Source organism: Cylas formicarius, unplaced genomic scaffold (assembly GCF_029955315.1).
Source record: "Cylas formicarius isolate icCylForm1 unplaced genomic scaffold, icCylForm1.1 PGA_scaffold_10__41_contigs__length_53128322, whole genome shotgun sequence".
In the NCBI taxonomy this organism is placed as follows: domain Eukaryota; kingdom Metazoa; phylum Arthropoda; class Insecta; order Coleoptera; family Brentidae; genus Cylas; species Cylas formicarius.
In genome coordinates, this window is record NW_026844214.1 from 1,830,994 (window position 1) to 1,848,308 (window position 17,315).

The window sequence follows — 17,315 nt, forward strand, 5'->3', positions numbered from 1 at the left end:
CCAATTAGAACGTTCATTAATTTCTGTGCTCCTTCACAGAAATTTAAGAGATTCAGTTATTTGCTAAAATTCTCGTTTTAAGCAACAATTGCTGCATTTCTACATGATTATAAATGTAAAACAAACACACAATTTCTTTAAAAATGTTTTTCTCCAAGTGAAAAAATATTAGTATTAGTCTTAGTATTAGCACCAAGAAGGCTCCTGTAGGCACTTTCCTTGAAACCACCGGTAGTGCAATTGATTTTCTGCCGAGTATTTTTCATCTATTGGTTCTTGGGCTTCTTCTTTGGTCTGAAATTAAGTTAAGCAAGTTCCGATGGACCGCGGTTATAGATAGAAATTACCATTGATGGGGGAAATACCCTTTTGCAATCGCTTCTGTGAAGGTGCTCCCTAAAAGCTTGTGCGAGGTCGAGTTTTGTCTCCGGAGAAAGGCAAGGCCTACAAAGTTGACACTCTGGCGGAGAGCAGCTGCTTTTGCACAAAACGCTGTTACATTTTTCAGCAAACACCACCAAGTGTTTGTCAGAAACTATCATTGTTTCTTCTTCCCTTGACCTAAGTAAACACCATTTGTAGGGCGTTAGCATTTATAGCAATTTTTTCAATATAAGATGTGGAGCCTACCTAACTTTTAACGAATCTCTGTAGAGCATCTCCCCGACACCAACCAATCCCAACACATTGTACAGCACTTGCTGGTACAGCAATCTGTTTGGCGGGAAATGAGCTGAAGATAAATTTGGACTCATATTCGCTTCCAGTAAATAAATGTTTAACTCTTCATCTATTACGAAATCAAAACGCATCATTTCGAAAAAATTTCGCTTAGATTTAAACCTAAAAATAAACAAGCCGAGAAGTGAAGGAAACCAAAAAACGCAGCCGAGTTTTCCTACTTATTTAAAATATCTGCCATGTAGGGTTCCTTTGCCAAAATAATAGCTCTGATGGCCGCCTCTATCTGGTTCCATATTTTGCTGGGATCCTTGCCTTTGCTCCTCAAATGAGCGTTCAAACTTTCCTTCATCCCGAATCCTAATTCGTTGTAGTAATAATCGAGTGCTGGTAATTCCCATATCGGCAAGTAGTCGTCCCCGACCACATATTTGTCCAAATTGTTGGGATCGAAGGGGTAATACTTTTCCGAACAAAACCTGCATTCAATATTATTTTTATGAATATATTAATAGTTAAATTGTTGGATTCGAACGAAAGAATTATCTTAATTAACAACATTTCAGCATTAAATTTTTGACAAAATAAATAAGAACTAAAAGTTCAGATTTTCACGAAATCTGGACTTTACACCTTAATTAATGTTGTGAAAATTTAAGTTTAATAATGGGAGGTATTTAAATCTAATTGATCGTTAAGCAATACATTTGAAAGTCTCATTTTGTTAATCTCCATGGCTTCCAATAAATTTAGTTTTCTACTTTTTGTGGCTTAATATCATTAAACAAATTGCACTGAACAACGGCTACAATCCGTCCGTTATCGATAAAATTATAAATAAAAAACAAATGCAGACAAGAGTAAACTCTATTTATCCGAAACCTAATATAGAACACGAACAATTTAAAACAATATTAACATACATAGGAGAACCCAGTCCAAAAGTTTCAAAACATTTCTCAAAATGTGGTTTAAAAATAGCTTTCAGAACTAACAACGCAATAGGAACATTTTTAAAAAACAATAAAACGAAATGTCCAAAATCTCAAAAATCAAGTGGCTTCAGGTTGAACTGCGTTAACAACACCCACCACGTTAACAACACCCAACAGCTGCTGTTACCCCCTCTATTCCCCTCCCCACCCTTCATCTTTATACCTGCAGTCCCTTGAGGCCCAGGATGAAGTTTGCAATAGTTCTTCTTTTTAAAATCTAATTTTACACTAATATAACTTAAGGAAAACTCCAAAAAATTAATAATTATTTATAATAATTATTAAAAAATTAAAATCTCACAAAATATTTTTTTTAACATTTTTCTATATGCTATTAAAAACACATTGCCAAAGTTTATAAAAAGATTTATTGACTGGCCCTGGATTCCGAGGTATAAACCTTACGGCGCTCCACTATAGTATTCTCTGACAACAGCAATTCGGATTCGGATTTTAGGGACTGATTTTGCGTTCTTATGTTCTTATAGTCAATGTTTCAGAAAAATTACGGCAATGTGACAATTCAGTTAGTTGGGGGTGACGCATGCGCAAAATATCCCCACCTTCTCTGCGAAGATGTCATAGCCACCTGCGGCACATCACTTTTTACTGTAGTAGGGGCACTATATTATCTTATAGTTATATGGGTTTAACCGAGCACTTACCTCAGCAAGGCCTCCCCGTTATAAATGTAAACCCTCAACGGATCAACCGACGTTATAACCGTATAAATGCCGATATCGAACTTGTGACCGCTAATCAGTAGCGGTTTGTCCACGTACTCTTGCACGAAAGTACCAGACTTATCCAGATCGACTTCTTCGACCTTCTTAATCTTTATATTTCGATGGTCGTTGTTCTTCTGGACGAACGTGGCCTTTGGAAATTTACTCGCGTACTCGAGCAATTTTTCCTTGTGTTCGGGCAATTTGAACGCTCGAGGCACGTACTCCACTTGGCTGGTGGACAGATCCACTTTGTTGGTTATGTAACCGCATCCCGGGAAATGATTGACCTTCTGGTGCGGTTTCAATTTGCTCAGTTCCGGATATAACGCCCTAAATGGATAATCGTGGGCCCACAGCAGATCCCAATCGCTCGAATTGGGATGGTGCTCGTATCCGAGTCGATCCAGAACCGTGAAGACTTCCTTTAAATGACCATTTTGCAAGTTTTTTCCATAAGCCCAGAATTTTTTTATGCCGGTCGGGGGTTTAGGCAGTTCTCTTTCGCTTTTGAGGGTGTGAAAGCACTGCCGGCATTCGTCCCCCGCGATCACTAGTATGGTGAGTACCGATATCACCGCCACGAAAATGGAAATGATGTTGTATTTTTCGTAAGTGTTCGGTCGGTTTTCTGGAACTCGAGATTTCTTTCCCTGCAATAAAATGGTGAATGTGCCGGTTAGATTGAACTAACTAACTAAAATGGAGAAATCGCTCAAAAGCGGTATAGATTCCATGGTTTTATGGATTAAATTTGAGGTTGTCTATATAACTAAGAACGGTCAGACGAAACCTGCCCCAATGGTGGCGTTTAGCGGACGTAGCAAATCGCTTATGATAGCGGTAGCGACGTGTCAAGTCATTTGCCGTTTCCGTTTTTGACATATGTAAGGTTATGGTTTCTTATTTTTATTGAATGTTGATGATTTTGCGATTTAGATTTTTTCGAAGGTATACTTATTCAGTGTTTGTGTGCAGTGCTGCGGATTTAACAAGTGTTAATAAAGTGGAAACGTCTTTGTGTTCTTGTACCTACTCCTTTAAAAATTAATAGGAACGGGCGTTATGGACATTTTCATTCAAATCGAAATGACGAAGGATAATATAAATATAAATGTGATTGGTCAAATGGCTTTGGAATTAGCAGAACCAATTCGAATATGAGGATAATGAAGTTGGTTGGTGTCCACATATTATGGAAAAAATGTAAGGAGTTATGAAGGGAACTTGTTCTTACAATATTTTCGAAGCCTATATTTGTAAATTTATAAGAGGTCTTTAGAATTTACCACACCTAGCATGTTCCGGAGCAGCGAGACATTCTATAATATGTTTAGGAGAGGAGCTACTACACCTGGAAGTGGATATTGCAGATGAAGATGGAAATGATACATGCTTTTATAACAAATAAAATATATTTTTGTATTGCTCTTTTTTTTTGAAATTCACATAATTAGTGCAAAATTTTATTTCTTTCAATGGCGGTTTGTAATTTCATGTACTCGTGCAGCCTCGATATTTGTCAGTCTTCTTCGTAGATAAAACATTCCAATCTTTGACTCCCTGTTGAACTGTTGAAACTTAACTTACGGGGTGGACACAGTTATTGCTCTGATTGGAGTGGTTTCCATCGGCGGAGTCATTGGGATAACGAGGCAAGGCGCTTTTTTCCTTATAACAGGAATTGCTGTCGACGTAATTAGGTTAGGGAGGTTAACTGTTTTGTCCTCCCTATGTATTTCATCAAACCAATGATAATATTCCAAGTAATTCTACCCCTTCCAGTTTTCCGTGTATTGACTTTAATACCTGTGCAGTTTTTTTTTTTCAGGTTTCTCCATTTCCTATCCAATATTTGTTCAGTTTAGTGAAAATACATTCTGCAAATAATTTAAAGTTGCATATCTATTTCATGTGAGAGTAATTTCCATTTGTTTAAAAAAGGGACATACTCGATATGATCTTCGAAAACTCTAGCGGATGTCGCGAAAACTTTCCTGATAGGACTCTGAAAAAAAAATGTTTTCTTAAGTACCAATAACAAATAAAATATATTTATTATGCTGGAAATTCATACTCACCATCACTGTCCAATACATACAATACAATACAATACAATACTTGATCAAATTCACCATTTTCAAAACCAAATTCTGTCGATGTAGATCGCTTCGCTACCGTTACCTAGCAAAAAATAGACCCGCTTCTCAAGAATCGTAAACCTAATAATATTGCCTAATACGCCAAATCTGTCCGCAACTCTCACTGGCTGTGACATAGGTGAAATCCTGTATTGGCGCGTTTACTATGTAAATGCATGGAAATAATCTGAAACTGACCCGAGTTTTGATGGACTTTGAGTATTGTGAGTAGCTAATATAGCATTTTGTTTGGATAATCACTCGTTATTTTCATTTAATGTCAACATTAAATCGTTTTAGTACTTATTTAATAATTATTGGGAAGTAGCGTAGGGTAGGGTAAAAATAATACTATTGCAATCAAGTTTGGCTTATATATATTATCTTTAAGTACATATATTAATTAAATATTGTTACATATAAATACATAAAACTAGCGAACAAAACGATTTACTTGTAAAACTTTGTGTTTTACGGCACTCTACCATTTTAAATATACAAAAATCAACAAATTCTTATAAACTAGAAACCCTATTTTTGGATATATTGATGAACATATTAAAAAACAAAAAATATATTAGGCATACATAACAACTATTTATAGGTGGTACGTAAATAATAATATATCTTTATATGTACCCTCGTATGTACATAATATAAAAAATACATATTATTACATATACTTAAAATTTTATTTTACAATTTTACCATACTTTCTAATTCTTTTTCTGGGGTTATCATCTTGCAAAAATTTTCTTCTTCTTCTTTTAGACTAACGTTATATTTTGCTTTTAAATTTCTGAAGTTCATACGAATTATCGTTCTCAGCTTACAAAAGTCTCTAACTAAAATAAATGGTAATTTATTTTCTGTTTTAAATATTTTTTTTTGCTAAGTTTTTTACCACCCCTTGCCCTTTTCGAAACGAATCAGGATGATGGGATTCAAAATAAAAGTTCCATTTTTTAATTTTTTTCAAAAAATGATCAGAAGGCTTTATAAGGCCCCCATGTTGTACCCAAGAGGGAATGCTGTAATGATGATCTGGAGATGGATTTTCCTCTAGAATTTCACTTGTGGCATTCGATGTTGTTGCTAAAAGCTCAGACAATACCGGCTGAGCTTCTTTTTTGGCATTTTTTGAATGAAGTCTTTTTGATCTAGATAATCCTGCTTCTTTTTGTGGCTTCTGGTTAAATAATAACACGGTGGAAACAGCAGTTTTTTTTAGAATCTTTTTTAAAGGTAAACCTAAAATTTAATGAATTTAATGTGTTACTCAAAACAAAAAAAACCTAATCACTCATTTTGTAAGTCTCTTTCGTAATCATTTTCAGTAAAATGAACTGAGCAGACATAGCTTTTATCTGGATTAACTTTGTCCTCTCTTCTACATCGAACTATCCACTCGTTCCGAATAGTTCCAGATACCAGATCTTTCCCTTTGGGAAAGCGATGAAAACTACATTTTCGAGAACTTGCTTTTTCATCAAAATAGTTGTTATTGCATCCATACATGGCACATCTCGTTCCAGGCATACCTAACTATTTTTTTATGTAACTTATCCCACTGAAAAGGATAAAAGAAATGTATTTCTTACTTTACCTATATTATTATGTGGAATATTTTGAGCTCACCTCCTAACTAATAACACCGCTAATAAGCAGCACGAACACAAAACTTTTATGTCTTTGCTTAAGATTAAAAAAACTGTTTTTCTCAGTTCTCGCCACTCAAGCACATACAATTTTTAGGTATTTGTTACTGGTTTGTCTAATTTTTTTTTACAGAAATGCAATTAACACAAACATAAGCGCACTACTCACTATTTTAATTGTTCATAGATCACAAAATACAACGCTTTAATACGCCTTCAAATGCATTGACAGAACACACAAAAACCGTTAGAGCACTTCGCTTACGTCACAAGCGACCACGTGCGATCGATAATTTTGGCGAACGTATGTCTTATGGGATTGGGCAATCCTATTAGGTTTACGATTCTTGCCCGCTACTTAAATCTGCATGCACCCTACAACGTGTTGGGTTTGTAGCGCATGTGCCACCGGACGTTTCCGCTACGGTTTTGCAAACTCAAATGTCCAACACATCCCCAATCGCAATCGCTACCGCTACGAATCGGGAGCTACTTTGCTACGTCCGCTGAATGCGTCCAATGTTGTTTTTCCCACTCGCTCTCTGGTGTTATTTTTTCTAAGTAGACATTGGATCGCACAACGGGAGCAATCAAGGTGTAGAACGGAGTGTTTAACTAGTTTTTTAAATTTACGTTTTAAGTTAATAATTGTTGCGCCATCTATCGGGCTGACCGATAGCGCTGGAATATAGATCTTTTTTGTATTTATTGAAAATTGGCAGCCTTCTTTGGTACCTATCACAGATCCCTTAATCGAATCTGTAACAAACGGATATAAAGAAAAAGGAAGAAGAAGAAATGGCGCGTAGTAAAATGTCATCGGCTCCTGAGGGAGAAAATAAAAGGCGTTCTTAAATTTTCATTTTATTTTTTATACAACAACTCTCCCAATATTATATTGAAAACACGACAAACCAGATTCGTCGCCATAACAATAAAATTGAAAAATGCTTTTTTACTCTTCTGCTCGAGAGCCGAAATGACATTTTACTACTCGCCTCTTCTTCTTATTCTTCCTTTTGCGATATTACGCCGTTTGTTACAACTGCAGAAGCACGATCTGTGATTTAACTTCATCGGTAATCCCAAGGGAACGCGCCCAACTTTTTGCTTTGCTTGTATGTATGTATTCAAGTATTCAAATTAATATATAGCAAAGAAAGTAACGTGAAGTGGACAGAATAAAATAAAAACAGGTTAAAGTAAACAAACCAATGGTTAGTTAAAATTCTGTTGCTGCTACGGTCCGATTGAAGCACTGGCAGAATTCTATTTCCTATTAGTGACGATTTTAATTTAATAGTTAAAACTGGTTGTCACGACGCAAAATTTAGCAAGTTGGAAGTGTAAATAGTCGAGCATATTCGGAAGGCGGTATGACTCTAGCTAACATCTAGCGTAGGTACGAGCATTATTATGACCCCAATGAACTTAAACGCGAATCCATTCAAGGATATCTGCGTGAAATAAACACACGAGAATTCGTTTTTTAATAACAAATCTGCATACTCACGTCATCGTTGTTTAAATCTTCGCGTTCGATTTCGGTTTCCATTTCATTTATTCGATCGGCGGGAATTATTCGCGCAAAAAACACATTGAAAAGACGGACGACGCCACGAGCGAAATTAAATTGTTAACTGCAAGTGCGATACGTGAAACGTAAATGAAGAAGGAGCCAACGTCTTGAGTGACTTGGCCGGTAACGGTATTTTTACTTGGACGTCGCGGTTGTTCGAGTTTAGTTCGTTATCGGGGTTAGACACGAATTATAACAATGTGGGTGTATTTTCGTAGTTTTAACGAACATGCAGGGTACTAATATTGTAACGGGGTTTAGCATTGTATACGGCACTTTCGTTAATTCCGTAGAAACTGTCTTTTAATTATGGTAATTAGCGTTAAACTGGCAGGCGTCGTCTTAATGCTGGAAATGACCCATAAATTTGATAATGGTAAATGGCTGGTCTAAAAACTTGGGTGACCTACAGAGTGGTTTTGTTTTTAACTGACAAATACGACTTATTTTTATTGACTAATTTTCGAAGAGATACCAATTGTTATTTTGTTATATACAGTGAAAACTCCCTATAGCGAATCTTTGTATCACGTAAAACTCTGTATTACGAACAAAATTTGTTGTACTATTAGGTCTGCATACAAAGCTATGTCTTAATCCACTCTGTATATCGAATTTCGAAAAGTTTTATCACTAGATGATAAAGTTGCTTTAATTCGAAAGATAGAACGGGGAGAAAAGAAAAGTGATGTGGGACGTCGATACGGACCTACGCCTTCGACTGTATCCACGATTTGGAAGTGCAAAGAAAAAATCATTCAGGCTGAAGCGGCAGGCATTTCTAATAAAAAACTAAGAAAACCAAAGTTTAAAGATTTGGATCAGGCAATGTTGCAGAGGTTCCAACAGCAACGTCTTAAAAATGTACTACTTTCTGGACCCATCGTAAAACCAAAAGCAAAAAAGTTTTCTGAACAGCTTGGAATTATCGATTTCAAGGCTTCGGAAGGATGGTTGGGGAAGTTCAAGCAGAGACATGGTATAAATTATGAACAGATAAGTGGCGAAGCCTGTGATGTCTACAGAAACGTCACTAACGATTGGCTGGAGAAGACGTGGCCAAAACTAGCAGAAAAGTACCCTGCTGACGACATTTTTAATGCTTACGAAACTGGTATTTTTTATAAAATGACGACAGATAAAACTCTTAAATTTCGAAGCGAGAAGTGTGTGGGTGGAAAACTTTCTAGATAACGTATAACAGTGTTAGTAGCTGCCAATATGAGTGGGAGAGAAAAAAGAAAACTAATCTTTATTGAAAGATCGACTAATCCACGATGTTTTAAGAACATCAAGCATTTGCCGGTCACTTACAAGGCAAACGGGTCTGCATGGATGACATCGCAAATTTTCGAAGAGGAGATACGGAAATGGAATGCAGAATTGAAGGGGAGGAAAATATTACTTCTCTTAGATAACTGCCCTCCACATCCACATATTCCAAATCTACGGAATATTGAATTGGCATTTCTTCGAGCTAAAACAACAAGTGTATTTCAGCCGATGGACCAGAGCGTAATAAAAAGTTTTAAGAGTCCCTCTCCCTCCCCGTGGCTCACAACCCGGGGTGGGTCTTAGCCGACTTGACGATGCGCCTCCATTGTTGTCTGTCGTTCATTAGGTCTAGTGCGTTATTTGACTTCCATTATTTTTAGGTCCTTCTCGATGTTATCCCTCCAGCGAAGGCGAGGCCGACCTAGTGGTCTTTTTCCTTCGGGTGCCTCTTCCCATGCTAGCTTGGCTATTCGGTTGTCTGGAAGTCTTTTCACATGTCCGGCCCATTGCAGCCTTCTCGCTTTTATTTCGTTGATGATATTGGGGTCTTTGTATAGTTCATATAGCTCCCTGTTCTTGCGTATACGATATCTACCGGTTGTTATATCAGTGACCGGCCCATAGATTTTTCTCAGTACTCTCCGTTCAAAAACCCTGATCCGCTCTTCGTTGGCCACTGTAAGTGTCCAAGTCTCGCATCCATACATTATTACGGGTCTTATTATGGTTTTATATATGGATAGTTTAGTCGTGCGTGTGAGATTTTTTGATTTAAGAAGGTCATGTAGCGCTGATAAACATCTATTACCAGCTTGTATTCTACAATTTATCTCTTCTGACCCATCAGCGTTTTCTGAGAGTGTTGTTCCTAGATATTTGAACTTTTTCACCCGCTCAAAGTTATAGTCACCCATTGTGATGTTTTGTCCTACTCTATCTCTCCTTTGGTTGTTTCTAGTTGTGTACATATATTTAGTTTTCCCTTCGTTGATCTTCAATCCCATATTTAGTGCCTGTTTCTCGAAGTTGGTGAAGGTCTCCTTGACGTTAAGTCTACTACTACCAATCACATCTACATCGTCTGCAAATGCTAGCAGTAGCTTTGAGCCATTATTGCGAAACATTGTCATTGGAGCCTTTATCTCCGCTTTTCTAACCACGTATTCCAAGGAGATGTTGAATAGCAAAGGTGAAATGGCATCGCCCTGCTTGAGGCCGTTGTTGACTTCAAAAATATCTGAGAGTTCTTGCCCGATCCTGACCTTGTTCTTCGCTCCATTAATACAAATTTGTGTTAGGCGTATCAGTTTTTTGGGGAAACCGAGTTCCTCCATAGCTTCCCAAAGTTTTACCCTGCAAACGTTATCGTAAGCTTGTTTGAAGTCCACAAACAGTTGATGTAATTCTTTATTAAATTCCCAGCACTTCTCCATTATTTGCTTAATGGTGAACACCTGATCTATAGTTGACCGGTCTTTTCTCAATCCACACTGATATTCGCCCACTATTTCGTTGGCGTATGGCTTAAGTCTGTCGAGGAGTATGTTGGCTAAGATTTTATATTAATTTTATTTAAGAGTCGCTACAGGAAAAACATTTTAATGGAAATGACTTTCTATAATCTTGTTGATGTTGCTTCTTTTTATTTATTTATTTTATTTTATTTATTTTATTATATATATATAGTTTATATTTATATATTATAAACGTCTTGTTATTTGTTATATACACTGTCCTGTTCTTATGCATTATACACTGTTTCGTATAATTCATACACTCTATGTAATTTATTCAGTGTCTTGTTTTTTACATACATAATTTTTTACATATTGTATTTATGACTTGCCATAATTGTATGAACAAAACGTGGTCAATAAATTATTCTATTCTACACTAAGGAGGATCCAAAAAAAGCTCTATAGCCACGGAGACAGTCACATAGACCCTTCTCGTTAGTTTTGGCTATATTTGGTGACATTCACTTCGAGTTGTACTACTGAGTAGATATATAAGATTCTTACAACGAAAAATTAAAAAAAAACTTTTTTTGGTGTTCCATATATTATTTATTTATTATTTTTATTATTATTTATTTATTTAGCACTTGGCTATTTACATAAGCAAGTAAAATTTGCATAAACAAAACTATAAACTTCGCAAATACCCCGTAAGTCTCTTCTTGAACACTCTTGGGCGAGGCGCGCCCTTAATATTATCCGGCAGTTCATTAAAATTACAAACACCATCGTAGAATAGAGTTTTCTGTAAATTTGTTGTTTTTCCCATAGAAACATTGAAGTGCTGATTCGAACGTATATTATATTGATAAAAGTTTGACCTTTTTTTCAACCATAATTTAAGATAGCCTGGTTGGTGATCGTGCGCAATTCCATAAACCAACATTAAACTTGCTCTTCTAATGAACTGCCCGACATTTAGCCAATTTAGCTGGTCTAACATACTCTTTATAGGAGTATATCTATCACAGTTCAGGATGATTCTCATAACCCTATTTTGTTGTAACTTATTTAAATCTTCTTTTGTACAAGATATAAACAATGAACAAACATATGAAAAATGAGGCAAAATTATACTATTATACACTAATATCCTAGTCCACTGGGATAAAAACCGCGATACACGGTTAAAAAAACCTATTTTCTTACCAATTTTATTGCATAGATATTCAACATGATTACTAAAGCATAATTGTGGATCCAAGATCACCCCTAAATATTTAATTTCGGAAACAAACTCAATTCTATTACCTTGTATATCCACAGAATACCCCGATTTAATTTTTGACAGTTAACCTTAGAACCGATAACCATGCACTTTTGGAGCTATTTAATTTCAGTTTATTTTGACACAGCCATTCGTAGAAATACTGCATTTCGGTGTTCAGTTTGGTAGCTATTTCTTTGCAATCGTTTCCAGAGACTGAAATAAGCGTGTCATCAGCAAATAAGTTAACAAAGGAGTTTTTTAAAACCTGATACATATCATTTATATAAATAATAAAAAAAAGCGGGCCCAACACGCTTCCCTGCGGTACCCCCCATCTGCTATCCCTATGACTAGAAACATTATTATTAACTTTAGTCTGGTGAGATCTATCAGATAAAAAGTTCTTTATCCATTCTAGTGCAGAGTCTTTAATGCCATATAAACCTAATTTTGTAATAAGAAATATTGCTGATATTTTAAAAATAATGCAAGCGAAAGTAGACCCATAGCTATGTATAGTTGTAAAATGTAACAACTTTACTTCACCTATTAGACGACTGATGCAACTCCGTATTTTAAAACCCCTGTATATATGAACCGTTATTCTTATCTTAAAACAAATAATTACCTCCTTAAATATCGTAACAGTAGTTTACACAAGTATATATTTAAATGATTATACACTTTTCTTTGAGTCTTTAATTAAGTTAGTTTTAAAATCTTCTAGAATAAAAAATAATAACCTTAATAAGACATGCAACCCTTTGAGGATGGTTTTTAAATTTCGGTTTCAATAGTATTGTATTAATGAACCAAAATATATTTAAATTGAGAAAGATTACAAGAGTTAACTCATTATACCTAATTATATTCATCTCTACCGAGAAGTAAATCCTTATAATAAAATTAAAGAAGAAACAAGTTTTAATGAATTTAGATTCAGTTCGCTAATGGCTAAAATGAAATCGTTTGTTGTTCGAGGACTTCCTTATCACTCCGAGTAGAAACATTTAAACTTATTCAATAATAAACAACAGCTAATGCGCGCAATTTTATTATTAACTCGCAGCCGACAAATCATATCTACCGCCTCGTCGAAATCGTGTCTCTTACTAAATTGTGTTGTTCGCCCTACGTTGCCAGCTCGATTCCGGAATTATTCACCATAATTCGCCCTGGTCTGAAAAGTTCTGATTTTAGTATATACACCTTAAATTGCTTAAAATAAAAGTTTACATAAAAAAATTTGGTGTATTCGTTATGTTAATATCCGATTTAATTTAATTATTTTATAGAGAATTTATGTTTAACTGCAGTGTGACCAGTAACATTTTGTATGCATAAAATATGAATTATTTTAAAAAACAGACAATTTGTAATTGATTTTTATTAGAACCACGTCAAAACAATAAAAAATTAGCACCACCGCAGTAAAATGGATCCGTAGCTCAAGGCAGCTGTAGCACCGAAGAATCGCATTTACCTATTCGCAGGCGCAGTGATTATCAGAATCATAACGGGGTGTCAAATAAGCGCACCCAAAGTAAAAAGTCCTCGCAATGAGATCTTCGTCAGATACGCGCAATCGCAGTTTCCAGTAAGATTTATTAACATCGGCAACTACGCTCTCGATATCGCAAGGACGTTCAAGACCGCGATTTTTCGTTTTGTTCCGTTTCGCAAAATCCACCGGTCGGAGCGTCGAAAGACAGCGTGTGGGTTTTCGTTTTTTGGCTTTATTTTAGTCCGAATGCTTTTATTCCGTTCCATTTGGTACGGCGTTGTTACGTAACGAATAAGCGGATCTGTTTTTGCGGATATAAATAGATTTCTGATACAGATAAAAATAAGGAGGCGGGCATATTTGTTAAGGACGGTCTCATCAGTAGGGAACTTGGGCATGCGATTTAGTATATGTTTTTAATTTAGTTGAGGGAGATAAAAAAAGACGTTTCTTCTGTTCAAATTTCTTTGAACTCTGTATTTAATAAACTTCTGTTATAAATAACTTCCGAAATTGAAAAATCGCAAGTAAACGCCATAATCGTGCTTTCAAATGGTAGACAGGACCAAGTTAACCTTAAAATTAAATGCTTGTTGGGTCTCCTTCGGATATAACGCTTTCGATACATTCAAGATGTCCCAGGAAACAGGTTTTGGTGTTCTCGAGTTTGTTAACTTGAATAAGCCAATATATCATGACCAAAACTTAAACCACAAATATACATGAGTGGACTTTTTAATTTTAACAATATTATTCTCGAAGTATTTTATAACTGATTGCAATTTTTCTATAAAATTTCAGGGCATACTGCCTTACTTTAAATAATCCAAAAAAACACTTTTTGTTTACTACTGTTTGCATAAATGGAATTTTTTCAGAATTTCATGATCTATCATAGAATAAACTTTCCGCATGTGGCAAAACTTTTCATAACACTATTTTTGAGTATTAGGAAATATCAATGTTGTGTCCAACTAATAAAGTTTCTTCGTAAATTTTTACTCTTGGTCTAGAAAAACAACAAATTTTTCACGATATTTTTTCTGCTAAATTAATATCTAACAGAAAATGTTCAACAATTTTTGAGTGTGTTCTGTTACATACGAAATCATCAGGTCTTTTCGTTTGACGCCATTTTTTCTTGTATTATTGTATTGTATTGTATTTAACTGGAGTAATAGTAAATACTTTGGGTTGGGCGAATGTCCTTAGTTGACGTGCCCACGAAACGGAAAAGAAGAAGAAATGCTACGTCATTTTTTTGGTCAGTTTGACTGTCAAAATCTCGTAATAATCAACAAATTATAAGGGTTGGGAATTAAATGACAGACATTCATGGTGGAAATACTGTCGAGAAATTTGGGTAATATAGAATTCTTTCTCCTTGTTTTGTTTGTCATTGCCGATTTCAGCAATTTTCAGGGAAAATAAATTTGATTTTATTTTTGTTATTATAATCTCGGTGTTGCTCGGCACGGAAAATCCAGTAACCTATGGCGGACGACGCGTCATTTCTGTCAGTTTGTTTTAAAATTTTCGTTTCACACATAAAAAAAATCCATTCCGCAAAACATTAGTCAAAATTTCGTGTGCTGTGTCGTTTTTGGGGGTGCCGTAGATTTCTTTCAGGTGAGCAGGTATTACAGGCCCGATATTTATTGCATAGCGCCGTCGCAACGTTTATGTCCGTTACTCAGGTCGCAAATTTGATTTATTGTTCGTTTGGGGACCCGGTGATCCATTAGACGAAATTAAAAAAACTGCGGTTTATCCCACCGTGACGTAATTCGATCATAAACATTGCTGTGGTTCCGCGGCGGCCCCGATTTATTTTTACTTTAATCGCGATTATTTCCTTGCAAGGAATATGGGTAACCGCAGCAAAATTGTCGTTTCGTTATTTTAGTGCGCATGTAACGTTTGTTTAAAAAAAAATGGCAGACAATTGGAAAGCACGCAGTTGTATCCTTCGCAAATATCTAGATGTATGTATAGGTCGACCAGAATTATAGTGAGATATAAGTATGTTTTTAGTCTTTTACGCCGAGCATTTCTTGAAACATGTACATAAAAAAGTTAGTACAAAGGAACAATTTATTACGTTCTATGTCACTTTTTACTTGCGAAAATCGATGAAATTGAATTTTACTCTGTTCGAAATATTTGAAAAAATCCAAATGAAAATCACCAATTCTTGCCCTCAATCTAGACGCGATGACGCGGTTTTAGAAAACAAGAAGTTTTTTGAAAACCATTTACTCCTTTGAAAAAATTCGGATACCAGGAAACCGATTTTGCGAAAGTTCTATAGTGGTCCGGAGGAGCACGATAGAAAAACATTGCGTTCCTACAAAAATCCGCGAAGCTCCTTCTTTTTAAAATAAAATGCTGATTCGTGCTATTTGCGACTCCGCTCCGCTCACCGACGATTTTTCGAAAGCAATCTTGTTTTTATTGCTGATCAATCTTCCCCATCTGTATTTCTTATAAAATTGTAAACATTTAAAACAATTTCTTTATGAGGTATTCGTCTTCTAAATTGTCATTATGTTGGACTACCATCTCCACTTTGCCTTCAAATGCTGCGTTGTTTTCCATGTCTTCTTCTAACAGGGGAACATCTGCTTCGTTCCACTGTTTCCACATTTTAAAGTGTTAAAAAACAGGAACCTTCAAAAAATGTTTGATTGTAAAATTCTAATTAATATTTATCTGTATTCTTATGACGTACTTTATCTACGCCGAATAGTCTTAAAAAAGACTGTTGTTGTTTACGAATCGAAGAACTATGTAGAAGACACGAAAATAAAAGGAAAAGAATGTTGTTAATCGACAGACACACAAGATAAGAATGATTATTTTCAAACTTACCTGTAAGTAGGGATATTCCGATACTTTTGATTCGATACCACGTATTTATAGCATCGAATCAATCTTGCGATACTTACTCGGTATCGAAACAAAAGTAATTGGTATCAAATCAAATAAAAAAAAAACCGATGGCATCAGACAAACATAATCTCTATCTGATCTGTGGTGACGCGTTGTCTCGCGCCAGTCAAGCCGAACTCGTCCGACTTCACTCGACCGAGCCCGAGCCAAACGCGAGAAAGACGTCCGCCCTTCATTTTTTTTCCATTGTCAACCAACATAAATTGTCAAACATACAAGAGATTGCTTACGAATAATTTTATTTATTGTAATCATCGGCTTATTATGCCATGTTATCGTGGAATTTTTTGTTTTAAAGTACGTGCTTAAAGGGACGCAAACGTCTATAATATAAGTTTTCTTTTCCTTCTTAATTTTGTTTTAATTATTGTATTTCAACGTTCGTTGTTAGTTTCCTTAAAATAAATAAAAAATAATAAAGTGCTAAAAGTATCGATATGAGTAAGTATCGATACTTTAGGAGTATTTATTTGAGTAGTATCGAAAAAAGATTTGAGTAGTATCGAAATGAGTAGATATCGATACTTTGATGGTATCGGAACATTCCTAGGCAAGACTTACTTAATGCGGAATAAACGTCTGTTGCACTGTAAAATACTTAAAACGTCAAAGCAATAAATGCATTATATTTTTGATCGTACAATACCTAAGTAATATTATGTTTTTATAAAAACGTATTTACTTATCTGATTTTTTTCCTTCCTGTGAGCTTATTTTTTAACGGAATTTGAAAATTTTTATGTCAAAATGTTGCAAAAAAAAGTACCGTTTTTGTTCCCATTAGGGTGCTATTTTCTAAAAAATTAATAGTACATTACATTAAATGCTATTTGCCATTAGATAATTAAGTAAAGAAAAGTGTCATTTACGAATTTTCTCATGATCAGGTGATCCGGTAAATAGTATTTATGATGTCACAGCCTCTTAGACAACTTTCAAAAATTAAATAAAAATCTAAAAAACAAAAAGAAGAGAGAAAAACCGCCTTATTCTACGTAGAATGATCTCCTGAATATAAAAATAAAAAACATAGGTTACTGTCGTTTCCGTTCAAGACTACATATTGTCAAAAAATTGG

General features: G+C 35.3%; 2 protein-coding genes across 3 annotated transcripts in view; one reads left to right on the forward strand and one right to left on the reverse strand.

The window, feature by feature from the left end:
• Positions 1–39: 39 nt before the first annotated feature.
• On the reverse strand, positions 40–7,970 carry LOC132705496 (probable tubulin polyglutamylase ttll-15). The gene is made up of 6 exons (XM_060676101.1): positions 7,714–7,970; positions 2,342–3,054; positions 903–1,160; positions 631–843; positions 348–561; positions 40–294 (listed from the first exon to the last, which is right to left on the reverse strand). Exons 1-6 carry the CDS (start codon positions 7,753–7,755, stop codon positions 187–189), a joined length of 1,548 nt encoding a protein of 515 aa, XP_060532084.1. The 5' UTR covers positions 7,756–7,970; the 3' UTR covers positions 40–186.
• Positions 7,971–14,792: 6,822 nt separating this feature from the next.
• The window catches only part of LOC132708287 (RNA-binding protein Pasilla), a 114,308-nt gene continuing 111,785 nt past the window's right edge, over positions 14,793–17,315 (forward strand). The window contains exon 1 of one of the 2 annotated variants that reach the window (XM_060680513.1): positions 14,793–14,914. The gene's annotated coding sequence lies outside the window, so the exon portion shown is untranslated. The remainder of the gene's footprint in view (positions 14,915–17,315) is intronic. The other variant, XM_060680519.1, reaches the window with a different exon arrangement.